The sequence below is a fragment of the Palaemon carinicauda genome, chromosome 11 (genome assembly GCF_036898095.1).
Source record: "Palaemon carinicauda isolate YSFRI2023 chromosome 11, ASM3689809v2, whole genome shotgun sequence".
NCBI classification, from domain to species: Eukaryota; Metazoa; Arthropoda; class Malacostraca; order Decapoda; family Palaemonidae; genus Palaemon; species Palaemon carinicauda.
This window is the reverse complement of record NC_090735.1, coordinates 61,547,772-61,560,853: the sequence shown is the minus strand read 5'-3', so window position 1 is coordinate 61,560,853 and position 13,082 is coordinate 61,547,772. Positions and strand designations below refer to the sequence as shown.

Here is a 13,082-nt window from a genome sequence, read left to right as displayed (position 1 = left end):
AACTTGTGTTCATAAGATGAAAGGTTAGAGGAGGGAGAAAGTGCAAGAAAAGGACATAATATAAAGCCCTGAGGACAGAGTCCGACCAAAGTTTGGACCCATGGGGCATCAACCTCTGTCATATGCTATATAGGCATCATCCCACTGGTGGATTGTTCGGGGGGATGCCCTGTTGGCGGGTACGACGGCATTGTCCTCTTTGCCTCTTTTACCTCTCTTGGGTCTCCCCGGTTCCTTCTATTTGGAGGAGGCCGCTGCTGTCGAGGTGTCCTAGGGTAGGGATGAGACATCATAGTAAACGGAGGGGGGAGTTAGGGTTCGATCGCCCAGCCCTCAGCAATCGTCTTGATGTCTCTCACGTTGACGGGGGAAGGGCCATTCATTGGGGTGATGCGGAGTTTCGTTGCTTCCCTTATCAGTAACTGCTTCATGAATTTTGAGATGACTGCAATATGTTGCCTCAAAAATCAGTTTAACCACAGGTTGAGAACGTCATGGGTCAACAACTCAATGACGGTCCGAGTTTTAAAAAGTAGGAGAGTTTTGAGCAGCCTGCCATCCCAAAGCAATAGTTCAACCATAGAGAATTTTGCAACCCGCTCTATGTTGTCAGTGTCAGTAGCCGAGAATCCTACTGACAGGGATGACAATTCATCTTACGGAAAGTTCTGCATAAAAAGCCAAAATTGCTGGGTCCAGAGGGAGAGGGGATGAGGCATCGCCCACTATGTCATGATACTTCCTCTCCCTGACAATCTTGGAACCCCTAACCCCACTTGACCAATGTAAGATTACCTTAGCCGGTGTTGGTCTACGAGTGTTCAAAAAAAGAGATCCAGGACTGTGTCCTTTCCCTAAGTTGAGGCCAGATCTGGTTCTCCCTAATGGATTTTCTTCCCTGCGCATGATAGGCCCTGAAGGCAGACGTAATCAGCGTCCTTCAGTTGAAGGGGAGAATTCTAAGGCTGATGGATGGGGGTAGTTGCCCTCGGAATGGTCTGATCCTTTGTCAACTGGCTTTTCTTCATCTAAGCCCAGGGAGGGTCTAGTTCATTGACAGGATACGATAAGTTGAGACTTGGGCAGCAGGCCATATGCTCCAATATATTGCAACCCCCGGAGGAGTAGTATTTACTCAGTGATGCCTTTTGTGTTTCTGAGGAATGATCAGAATAATACACAATCTCTCCCAGGCCAGGTCTTGGCCAGTGATAGAAGGCTTAAAATGTAAATTTATTTCATATCTTATCTTAACGCATTATGCGGGGAGAGGGACATATGGCGGGATGGAGGAGTTATTGTTTACTCTGTCTTGGGTCAGGAGAGGAACTCCTTACTAAGGAAGCTGTGGCTTCCACAGGAATTATTGGAAATTTTCTATGCACTGAGAAGAAATTGAGCTGGTCCTGAGACTGCTTGCACAAGTTCCTGGAACCAGGGTTTATTTTCCATAAAGTAAACTGTTTTTGATGTTCCTTGTTTCCTCTGAATAGGTGACTACTTGCCATGATGATCTATAAAGGCGCGGGCTGTACAGATGCTCTTGATGTTGAGGGAAATGAATTTCGAGTTAATGCTGATCAGAAGCTGGCCGATAAGGCAAATCTTGGTGAGGCAAGCGTTTTGGTAACAATGGCTAGAGCACATCTGATCAGGAACTCGCTGAAAGGGTGGGCGCTGACGAAGCGAGAACTGACAAGGTGATTGTGGACAAGGCGAGCGCTGACAAGACAACTATGCAGATGGGGAAGCTTTTGCATACGCACGAGCAAGCCCCTTAAAAGTCTGCGCATATCTCTCTCTGTATAGCGAGCTAAAGCTCGCATAATTGCTACTTACTCATAGTAAGATGGCAAATTTATAATAAGATATATTGCATAGAGAGATTTGAGTTGTTCTCACTACACTTGGGTGCTATACAATATGCCCCGAATAGGAGAGCAAGTTATCAAGCACGCTGAACACCCTCTACAGTTGGCAAATTTTGGGTTAGATGCATAGGTATGAGTGTGCGCTGAACTCCCTTAACTGTATGATATAGTGAGAGTGGTGTATACCGTGCAGATATGGTTGCACGCTGAACTCCCTTATGGGTGCGTGAAGTATTAAGCGCTGAACTCCCAGTGGAGGTAGGTGAGTAGATAAGCTCATGGATGGTAGCGCGCTCTGAGAGCCTCACCACTAACATCACTAGGTGAGAAGTTGAGCATGCTAGCACGTTAGGTTTATCATTCTTTTGTCAAAGAACAGAAGTTTGTCCCTCATACGAGTTTGAGACTGAGGCCAGATCTGGAAGTTTCAAGCCATATAAAGCTCCATTATGCCTTGTAAGCCATCATTCCAAATAGTTATAGCCTAAAAGAGGTTTTCTCCTCCTAGGTGGTTAAAACCATGAGGCACAGGTCCTGAAGGACTTGGCCTCATAAAGTTCCAGGCAGACCTCCGTGCAGCGCTCTTTGCTTCCCATCAACGAACAAAGCTCATGTTGAAGATCAGCATCGAGTGTTACCTCTGAAACGTAGTTGAAGCTAGTTTCTGGTTTCCCTCCAAATGAAAGTCCCCCAACTATCTCTGCTCTCATTCTTATGCCGAAACAATAAGTAGGAGGGTGAGCAGAAGTAAAGAATATTACAGTAAACTGTAATAGTTACAGAACCCTTTCCATATTTGGTCTTTACTAGAATTTAAAAACCAAGTAAAGCGGAGGATATCAGACGTCCATTCTCCTCCTGGCTGAAATGCAAAGTGGCTTATGTTGGCTACAGCACGTGTGAGCGGGATGGTGGGTCTGCCTCCCACTATTCTCCCCACTAACCAGCGGAGGGGAGTAACACCTTGCTAAAAGTTTTGCTAAAAGTTTTACGGCTAGTTTCAGCTGTCGCCAAAATGTATCTCCATAGTAAAGAGCTGAAAGGTTTGTAGTTGGTGCTAAAACAAAGTACTTTTGATAACTAATGTCATAATGTCTTCAAGATAGAAGTGCATTTTACTTTTGTGTTATTGTCTGAGTATTTTGGGATGGGAAGTATTTGTAAATGCTAACAAAATTACTAAAAACCACATACAACATAATAATACTTACTTATATATCCAGTCTTTAATTGGTACTTTGTGCTTAGTAAACATTCTGCTTTTCAACTGATGATAAACACAGTGAACTGGAAGAAAGCCGGGTATGTTGGCATTCAGACATGATGTAACAGGAACTTTAACAGCATGAGCTGTTACAACCTAATGAGAGTAAGAGAAATTTGTACCATTTAGTATTTTAGGGGAATTGCAAATATAATTTTTGACATAAATTACCATGTTAATTTCTGAAAAATAACTTCAAGATGGTAAAACAATCTCTATAATATACCACTCAAGTCAGTATAAAACAGATGTGTAAAGCAATGACTTAGTATAAAAGAATGACTTGAAAAATTTAGCACAGTGTATCAAATTGACCTTACCTAAACACTACATATTGTAATATAAGTTAAATAATAATTAAATTACAATTATTCATTAACTATGCGCTACAGTTTACTATTATATATGGTACTGTATTATACAGTTTTTATTTTATTATCAATATTGATGTACAGTATACAGTAATTCTTTTGTGTACTGTATTTATAAAATCATCACTTCACTGTATTAGATGCTAAATGAAGTGCAGTACAGTAATGTAAAGTAATTTTACATACTAGAGAGGGAAAAAGAGAGAATATTGTTATTAATGCCTTAATTAATACTCAATATTATCATTACAGTACTGTATAGTGCAATGCATTACTGTTCTTATTTTCGTCCTTTTATTAATATAAGAATGCGTGAAACAATTTTATTTTCATGTTCATGGGATCTATTTAACCAGTTCTGAAGTCATTTATGATTTTCCTAGATGTAAAAACCGAAGTTGGTGATCCATCACTTTTTTCCCTGGCAACAGACTAAATGATGTCTAAAGAAAGTGAAGGAATACCGTTAAATAAGTGGGAGGCAACCCGCCACTGTCACAAATTAACTACCTTGTTACCAAGCTTCAACAACCATTTTCTAGTTTGTGCTGAGCTTTTACTCTTTCCATAAAAGATGATGGTCTGTACAGTAATCTTTGTACACAAATCTTTAAGAATAAGTACTGAAATGGTATTGCATTCAATAGATAATTTACAAACTAAAAAATTTGGAAGATTAGATTAGACTTTGATGTAAGATGATAAACTTCAAGCTATTGGTAATTACCTGTTCTGTAAACACATCATGAGTAAAAATGTACTTGATTCGAGCAAGATTATTGGCCCGAGTGATAATTTTCATCCCCAGAGCTGCGCTCACTAATTCGATGATGGCACTAAGTTGCTGGACATGGAAGTGAATGGCCATAAGTAAAAGCATAGCGCCAAAGGAAGACGATACTCCACTAGCCCTGAAAATGTGAATAGCATGATAAACAGATCAATTGGTGCATACTGTACATATTCTAGGACGGACTAGCACCGATTTCTCATAGACATCTGTACTAAATTACAGTACGGCAATGGTTTCTCAAAAGCATAATGTTTTTAAAGTTTTAATTTAAATTTACAGAAGTAATTTCTACTCAATCTAATATGACAAATTCGGAGATAATTTGTATTTTTCCTAACAATACACACCTTAGCTATTTACATAGGGTTTACTTTCGGCGTAGCTGAAATGACGAGCCATTAGATTTTAACTTGGGTTAAACTACCCCCCGCGCTAGTTAGCACGGGGGTAGGGGAGGGGTAGCTAGCTACCCCTCCCCCCCAACACACCGGTGAGCTGCTTCACTTCACTTAGAGGTAGGACTTGTCTTGGGGGACAGGGCTGGCAGGCAAATATGTGTAAATAGCTAAGGTTTGTATGGTTAGGAAAAATACAAATTATCTCCGAATTTGTCATTTGTCCCGTAACCGAAATACAAACCACGCTATTTACACAGGGTGACTTACCCTTAGGCAGGGTGGAAAGTCCCCAGCCTTACTGGCTTTGGGTTACCCGGGGACTCAGAATCCGAGTGAGCAGCACTCGAGAAAGTCCCTGCACCTCGCAAGTTTCTTGCTACGCAAGAAACGTGCGGCCTACATAAGTTGTGTGGAGAAAAGAAGTGTGACTCGTCCTAGGTAGTTGACCTGAAGTCCTTTATATGGAATTCTAGGCTAGGACATCCCAATACCAGGGAGCCTTTGGTTTTAGTCTCAGATCAGTGACGGCTGGCTTCACAGCCTGCACGACCGCTTTCATCAGGGAACCAAACCAAGGCTGGCGGCTGACTGACGCAGTGTCAGCGATTCCCGCTGGAGGGAAGGGGATCGGCTGATCCTTAGGAGTGGATACTACTGGGCCTGCCTGAAATGAAAAAAGGGAAGAAGAATGTTGCCTGGACCTCTCCGATGAATCTTCCTGCTCCTGGACGCATGCTCGACGCTTACGAGATGGAGATCGTGAGGACGATCTGGAAGCATGCAGCCCCGGCAACTCGCAAGGTTGGGAATTGCGTTGGGGGTCGCGCTGGCGCGATGGCAAAACTGCTGGGTCGGGCGTGGGCGCTGGGTCGGGCGTGGGCGCTGGGTTGGGCGTGGGCGATCGTTGGCGCGCGGGGGCGCGGAGATGAGGGCGCGGACGTGCTGGCGAGGGGGCGCGTGGGCCCGCAGGCGAAGGTATGCGTGGATGCACAGGTGAGGGTGTGCGCGAGTGTCCGGACGATCGCTGGCGATCAGGAGATCGATGGCGCGTAGGCGATCAGTGGAGCATAGGCGAGTGTAAGCGCGTTGGCGAGCGATGGCACTTTGGCGAGCGATGGCAATTTGGCGAACGATGGCGCGTTGGCGAACGATGACGCTTTGGGTGAGTAGGCGACCGACTGCGCACAGGCCAGTTAGCGCGTGGGCGAGTCGGTGACCTGTGGCGATCAGACGCGTGGGCGCGTTGGCGAGCGTTCGCGCACAGGCGAAGGACCGCGCGGTCGCATAGGGAACGCTGGCGCATAGGATGGCGCGCAGTAGCGCGGAGAGAAGTTGTCAACTGGGGCGCAGGGCCAGGGGGCGCTGATGTGCTCGAGGGCGAATGCTCGTGGGCGGGCCCAGGAGTCGACTCGTGGGCGCGCATGCACTTTAGAAGTGCGCACAGGAGAAAACGCACGGTGGTGTGCAGGCGGCGATCGACGCGCAGGGGAACGCTGGTGAAGCAAAGGATCAATGTCCTTGCCTGCGCCCAGATCCGAAGGTCATGGGTGCGTGGGCGAACGTTGGCGCGCATCAGGAACTGGGCACGCAGTAGTGCGCTGACGAGTAGGAGGTTGACGGTGCTCAGGAGACTGTTGACGTGCAGTGCGCGCAGGCGAGCGCTGGCGAGCAGGTGAACGCTGGCGAGCAGGAGAGCGCTGGAGATCAGGAGAGCGCTGACGAGCAGGAGAGTGCTGGTGATCCGGAACGCGCTGGCGAGAAGAGTCTGTTGACTCATCCACAGGAGAGCGCTGGAGATCAGGAGGGCGCTGGCGATCAGAAGAGCGGTGGCGCTTGCGCGCTACCGAAGGGCGCACAGGTGAAACCTGGCGGAGAAGGGACTTACCCACATTGTGGAATAAGCCCTTCTGCCCCGAAGGGACCAGTGCTTGAATTAACAAGGAGGATCTGGCAGGCGCAGGAGATCGCGAACGATCTGCGGAGAGGTCCAGTGATGTCACAGCCACGGTCTGCTCCCGACGAAGATGAAGATCTGAAGAGAAGGCGCCTCTTAACTCCCTTGTAAGGAGAAGGAAGGCCTCGGCGGCGAAGAGGAGGGCGAGCCATGTGGCGAAGAAGACCTCGAGGCAGGGTATCACCGTTGTCGGTCCTCCGAAGAGGAGTCTCTGTTAGTGCACTCCCCCGAGTGGGAGGAACACCCGCTGGAGAAACCGCTGGACCCAGCTTTCCCCTCGAAGGATGTTCGGAGGGGAACCTGAGCCTTCAGCAACATCCGCAACAGCAGCAGCTGGGGTTTGAACCGACTCGTCGGACGCCTCTGCCACAACAACGTTGATAATAGCCAGAGGGTCTACCTCTGGTATTACCGGCGACTGTTGGACAGCTGCCCCAACTGGATCAGATCAAACAGGGCTTCCTTGGAGGGCGAGACCTCAAGCCCCAAGGAAGCCCAAAGCTGGAAAAGATCATTGTTAGATACAGTTTGATCATAATCAACAAAATCAATAATGTCCTCCTCCGGAGGAGGGGGAGAGCTGCCTCGCTATGGGAGGCAACACCCTCTCCCGAACCCCGAGATTGGGAAACAAAAGAAGGACCTACGCTACCACTCGGCGGCCTCTCGCAAGAGACCGAACGAGTGGGAGCTTCGGAGAAGGTTCGGGCAACGGAAGAAGAGTCCTTGGAGCCTTCCTTCCCCAAGGCAGTCCCAGAGGGAGAACAGTCTCGCTTAGAACTCTTCTTACGCCGCCGGGCAAACCTCTCCCACTGGGAGGTAGGCCACTCCCTACATTCCATACAAACATTATCACTTTCACACCGTTGACCTTGACACTGCGGGCAAAGGGTGTGAGGGTCTGTATCGACCGCCGACATGAATGTTCCACAAGGGCGGTCGGGGAGTCCAGGGCACTTCCGCATAATGGGAAGAAAAGGTAGAGGCCAACTTCAAACACACAACTGTAAGAAAAAGAAAAACAGATTAAGGCTGTCAAAAATGCAAGGACGAGACAGACACGTCTGTACATCGTCCGAGCCAAAAGTGAAGTGAAGCAGCTCAATGGTGTGTGGGGGGGAGCCGTAACCCCGTGCTAACTAGCGCGGATGATAGTTTAACCCTCGTTAAAATCTAATGGCTCGTCATTTCAGCTACGCCAAAAGTAAACCATGTAAATAGTGTGGTTTGTATTTTGGTTACGGAACAAACTATTTTTGACATTAAACATTAGTTACCTTAGGCCAACTATTTCCTCAAACACATTTAAAGTAAACAAATATGATAATTCCTTTGGAATGAATTGACACATTTAAAAAAAAACATTTAAAAAGGTTCACATAAAATATTACTTGGTAGAGGAGCAAGATGGAAAAGCTTGAGAGCAAATCTACAAAAATGATGGGGAGGGGATAAAATAATTAAGACAAGAGCTAACACTTCACAAGAACATGCTTACTTTTAGGGACATGATAATACTGTATACAAAGAGGAAACTCAACTCACCCTGCAAAATATGCTTCTTCCTTCACCAACAACTTAATCCACTCAGATGCTCTTCGTTCATTTTCTTGTAATGAAATTAGTGAAGGACAAGCAATCAACATGCAAAGTCCTGTACTAACAAACCTCACTCCAGCAGCTGAAGGGGGTGGATGACAGGTCACCAATTGTAGCAAGAGGCCAATTTCTTTTTCTTCACTGAATCTGTTAGAAAACAGAATACAGTATTCAATAGATTTCTAAGTACTTAAACTATTATGATCTTGCCACAAAATGACAAATGAAAAGTTTTTCAAATATAAACATATAAGTACATGGACAACATTTCCGGCACTATATTCCATTACCTTAAAACTAATCAATAGTTATAAATTCACAAATGCTGATCAATTACAAAAATAATTTTATATATACACTTCACTAAAAATATATGTATACGTAATCTTCAGGCTACATTAATGCAATCCTTCTTTACAACAAACACCCACTTAAGAAGTGACAAAGCCAAGTGGTCTAAAGCTGCTAAACAATGTCTAGACAGGATAAAAAAAATATCAGTTTATCAAAGATAATGAACCATCCTACCAGTCGAATGCTTTCAATCTTTAGCTTTATTCTTAAACCCCAGATAATTTCACCAGCTAGGAACAGAAACTTTCTATAATAATTTTATAAAAGTGATTAACATGTAAAATCACAATTATTCTTTATTACTGCTGTACCTAAGAGGAGAGTAACTAACTCCTGAACTGATAAAAACAATTTCGGACAATAAAAATGACTACCAAATTGATAAATGGTAAAAAAGCACTACTTAATTTATAGCCTCCACTTCATCAATTTTAAACACATAGTCCCATTGCCCATGAGAGCATATTTCTGCTTTATAGAAGACCTTTAGGCCCTGGACTGAATTGGATTTATAAATGTGGGCTATATAGGCTGGTGCTGGGACCTGAGGCCCTTCAGCACCTAAGTGCAACTTGGAGGAAACCCTGTAGAAGAAAGAAAGTAGTAACGGAGGTTAGGCAGGAGAATATCAAGCAAGTATAGCTAGGGGCAGAAAAAATCCTGCATAGAATGGAAAAGGAAAATCAACTCAACCAGAGGAGCTCTGATACACATAAATTTAGAAGCTTAGGTAATGGGAGAACCTAATACAGTATGCATATATATCTAGAACTAATCTAAGCAATGAGAACCTAAAACATATACAGTACACATTTAGAGCCGCATAAAACAAGAGAGAACTTAATACTGAATATATCTATTTAGTAATGATTTACATAAGACCCTAATATACAGTACATATACATTTAGAACTGAGTTAACCATGAGAGAGCCTAACAGGTTATAACTTTAAGATTAGAGCAACAACTTTGCACAATATGTCACAGCCATTAATCTTGTATTTAAATAAAAATAAAAATAGAGGGGCATTCAGTAGAGCGCAGACCTGCGCTGTGGCAGCTTATTTCGTGACCTTTTGCTCGGCCTTGACCTTGACCTTAACATGTATTAATTGGCGTGGATTTTCATGCACACAAATATGAACCAAGTTTGAAGTCTCTGTGACAACGATGTCCAAACTTATGGCTGATTATGTGTATTGGACATTTTGCTTGACCGTGACCTACCAAAATTTAATAATTTTCTAGCTTTTTACATAAACATTAATCCCTGCATGTTTAATTACTCTACGATTAAATTTGTGGCCCAGAGGCTGTTCACAAACAAACACACAAACAAGGGTGAAAACATAACCTCCTTCCAACTTCGTTGGCAGAAGTAACTATATAAGACTCATAATCTGTATGAACACAACTTTCTATAAATCAATTCATTATAAAGGTTAGAGGTTAGACATTAGGCCCAATCATGAGCAGCATTAAAAGTTTCATGATGTAATACAGCTTTGCAAAAGAGCTGATCTACCAGCAAGAAAGGGGTACAAGGATGTATTAGATCTACATAATGGAACAAGTTATCAATAGCAAAAATATGATGGAAACATAAATCTATATCTTACTTTAAATTAGCTAGACTTTTGAGAGCACAATATAGTCTCAACAAAGCTGTGGCATATATCACTTGAGAGTCAGGTAATGTATCATTACTGTTGAAAAGAAGCAAATTCCGTAGCCTTCCACTGAGATATGACCTGAGAGCAGTTAATGCTGAAGCTTGGTGTTCATATTTTCTCTGAAAGGAAACAAAAGGACTGAATACAAAATTGGAAATACATAATGCATGCCTAATTTAATGCAATCATTTTACAAAGCTTAATATCCCAAGAGGGAATAGATTACAGTATTGAAGGCTTTCTGCTGCATCTCTCTAGTCCCTACTGCACTGGTTTCTACCTTTCCCTTTTCCTTTGTAAGGTTTTGTATCTTCTCATTTAGCTATTCCATTTTTATAGTTTTGATTTAATTATTTTTAATCCTACTTTTTAACTACCATATAACATTGCTATTAAATTTTGTAAACAGTGATATTTTAATAATTTTCTATCTGATTTTTCTTTCACTTGTGGTAGGATAAATATTCATATATTTATTGAAAAAAACTAATAATAGTGTTTTTAAAGCATTTTACTGTAAAGAAATCTTAAAACATGTCATTCAATTCCGTCAGCTCAGACTAACAAGTTTAAGTAGACATTATCCATTCTAACAAATCATAACTTGAAAAGATAATTGTGCTTCATTAAAACATTTTTTACTTTTGCTTTCATTTTTGGGTGCATATCAATCATCAAGTATTAGTGACTTTTTATACTCTACAGTATCACTGAGTGTTGTTAGATACAAACAAGTGTTTTGTTGAAAAGTATACAAAGCGTAGTCTGGCGGTGACTAGTTTTATGAGTCGTGGTGATGAATTTTGGTTTATTAGTTGTCTTACTTTGTACTGACTTTGTACTGAAGCTGAGTTTATATTCTACAATTACATTCAGAAAGTAGTAAGAAATAAAATACCATGATAGAAAGCCCAGGAAAAGAATGTAGTGCACCACAGTGGGTTACCTAGTGTGTTAGTCAACCGCAGATAGGTAATGTTTGGCGAGTTGGTAGGTTATGAGTCGACCCACCCTAGGGCAGCAAGTATTTGTGGATTCTCGCTTTACGCGCCTATCTCTGTTACCTATACCCACGGAAAGCGAGGGCTGATTATATACACAATAAAAGAATTAAATAAAGGTGCAAGATATTAATATCAAGATCAGGGATAACTGATTTAACACACCTAGAGCTTTGTTATTATCATTATTATAATAATAACAAATCTGTAAGCCTAAGGGCGCCAACAGGGAAAAAAAGCTCAGCAAGGAAAGGAAATAAAAATAAGAGAAGCCATGAAAAATTAAAATAAAACACTTCAAGAACAGTAACAACATAAAAAAAGGGCAATAAGAGATTAGTGATCTCTACCAAAGGTTGATGGAGTTGTCCATAGCCTAAGATCTATCTGTGGCGGAATTTTAACAAAATCCGTCTACTTGCTTCGACGGATAGATAATGCAAATCAGGATCTAGAATCTAGACCCGGATCTGGATCATCTCTAAAATTTATTAGAGTTCTACATGACCTAAGATCTATCTGTGGTAGAAATGTTATTAAAATCTGTCAATTTGTTTTGATGTTATCTTTAAAATTGTGAAAATGCAAATCCAGATCTAAAAGCTGGGTAAAAATCATCTCCAAAATTTAATGAGGTGGTCCGAGACCCAAGATATATCTGTGGGGAAAATTTTGTCAAAATCCGTTGAGTAGTTTTGACATAATCCTGTACACAGACAAATAAAAAACTAGAATCCAGATCCAGTTCATCTCCAAAATTACAAGGGGGCATTAATGTCCTAAGATCTATCAGCAGTGAAAAATTCATAAAAATCATTCGAGTAGTTTTGACGTAATCCTGTCCACAGACAGACCACAGACAAATAATCCTCTCCACAGGCAGACACTGACAAATAAATAAACCGACTCGATTTCATTATCTCCTTAGTACATACATATACCAAGGCACTTCCCCCAATTTTGGGGGGTAGCCAACATCAACAAATGAAACAAAACAAAGAAGGGGACCTCTACTCTCTACGTTCCTCCAGCCTAACAAGGGACTCAACCAAGTTCAGCTGGTACTGCTAGGGTGCCACAGCCCAACCTCCCCCCACTATCCACCACAGATGAAGCTTCATAACGCTGAATCCCCTACTGCTCCTACCTCCGCGGTCATCCAAGGTGATCGGAGGAAGCAGCAGGGCCTACCGGAACTGCGTCACAATCGCTCGCCATTCATTTCTATTTCTAGCACTCTCTCTTGCCTCTCTCACATCTATCCTCCTATCACCCAGAGCTTTCTTCACTCCATCCATCCACCCAAACCTTGGCCTTCCTCTTGTACTTCTCCCATCAACTCTTGCATTCATCACCTTCTTTAGCGGACAGCCATTTTCCATTCTCTCAACATGGCCAAACCACCTCAACACATTCATATTCACTCTAACTGCTAACTCTTTTCTTACACCCATTCTCACCCTCATTACTTCGTTCCTAACACTATCAAATCGAGATACACCAGCCATACTCCTCAGACACTTCATCTCGAACCTGTGTCCATCACTTTCATTCCCCACAACTTCAATCCATACATCACAGTTGGTATAATCACTTTCTAATACAGAACTCTCTTTACCTTCATGCCCAACCCTCTATTCTTTACCACTCCCTTCACTGCCGCCAACACTTTGCATCTTTCATTCACTCTCTGACATACATCTGCTTCCACTACATCATTTGCTGTAACAACAGACCGCAAGTACTTAAACTGATCCACCTCTTCAAGTAACTCTCCATTCAACATGACATTCAACCTCGTACCA

At 42.8% G+C, this 13,082-nt stretch overlaps 1 protein-coding gene across 2 annotated transcripts in view; it reads right to left on the bottom strand.

Moving 5' to 3' along the window:
• The window catches only part of IntS2 (integrator complex subunit 2), a 213,099-nt gene that overhangs the window by 121,004 nt on the left and 79,013 nt on the right, over window positions 1-13,082 (bottom strand). For both annotated transcript variants that reach the window (XM_068383054.1, XM_068383055.1), the window contains exons 6-9: window positions 10,223-10,395; window positions 8,197-8,397; window positions 4,234-4,417; window positions 3,083-3,231 (exon numbers count right to left, since the gene is read on the bottom strand). In XM_068383054.1, coding sequence (XP_068239155.1) covers window positions 3,083-3,231; window positions 4,234-4,417; window positions 8,197-8,397; window positions 10,223-10,395 — 707 coding nt within the window. The remainder of the gene's footprint in view (window positions 1-3,082; window positions 3,232-4,233; window positions 4,418-8,196; window positions 8,398-10,222; window positions 10,396-13,082) is intronic.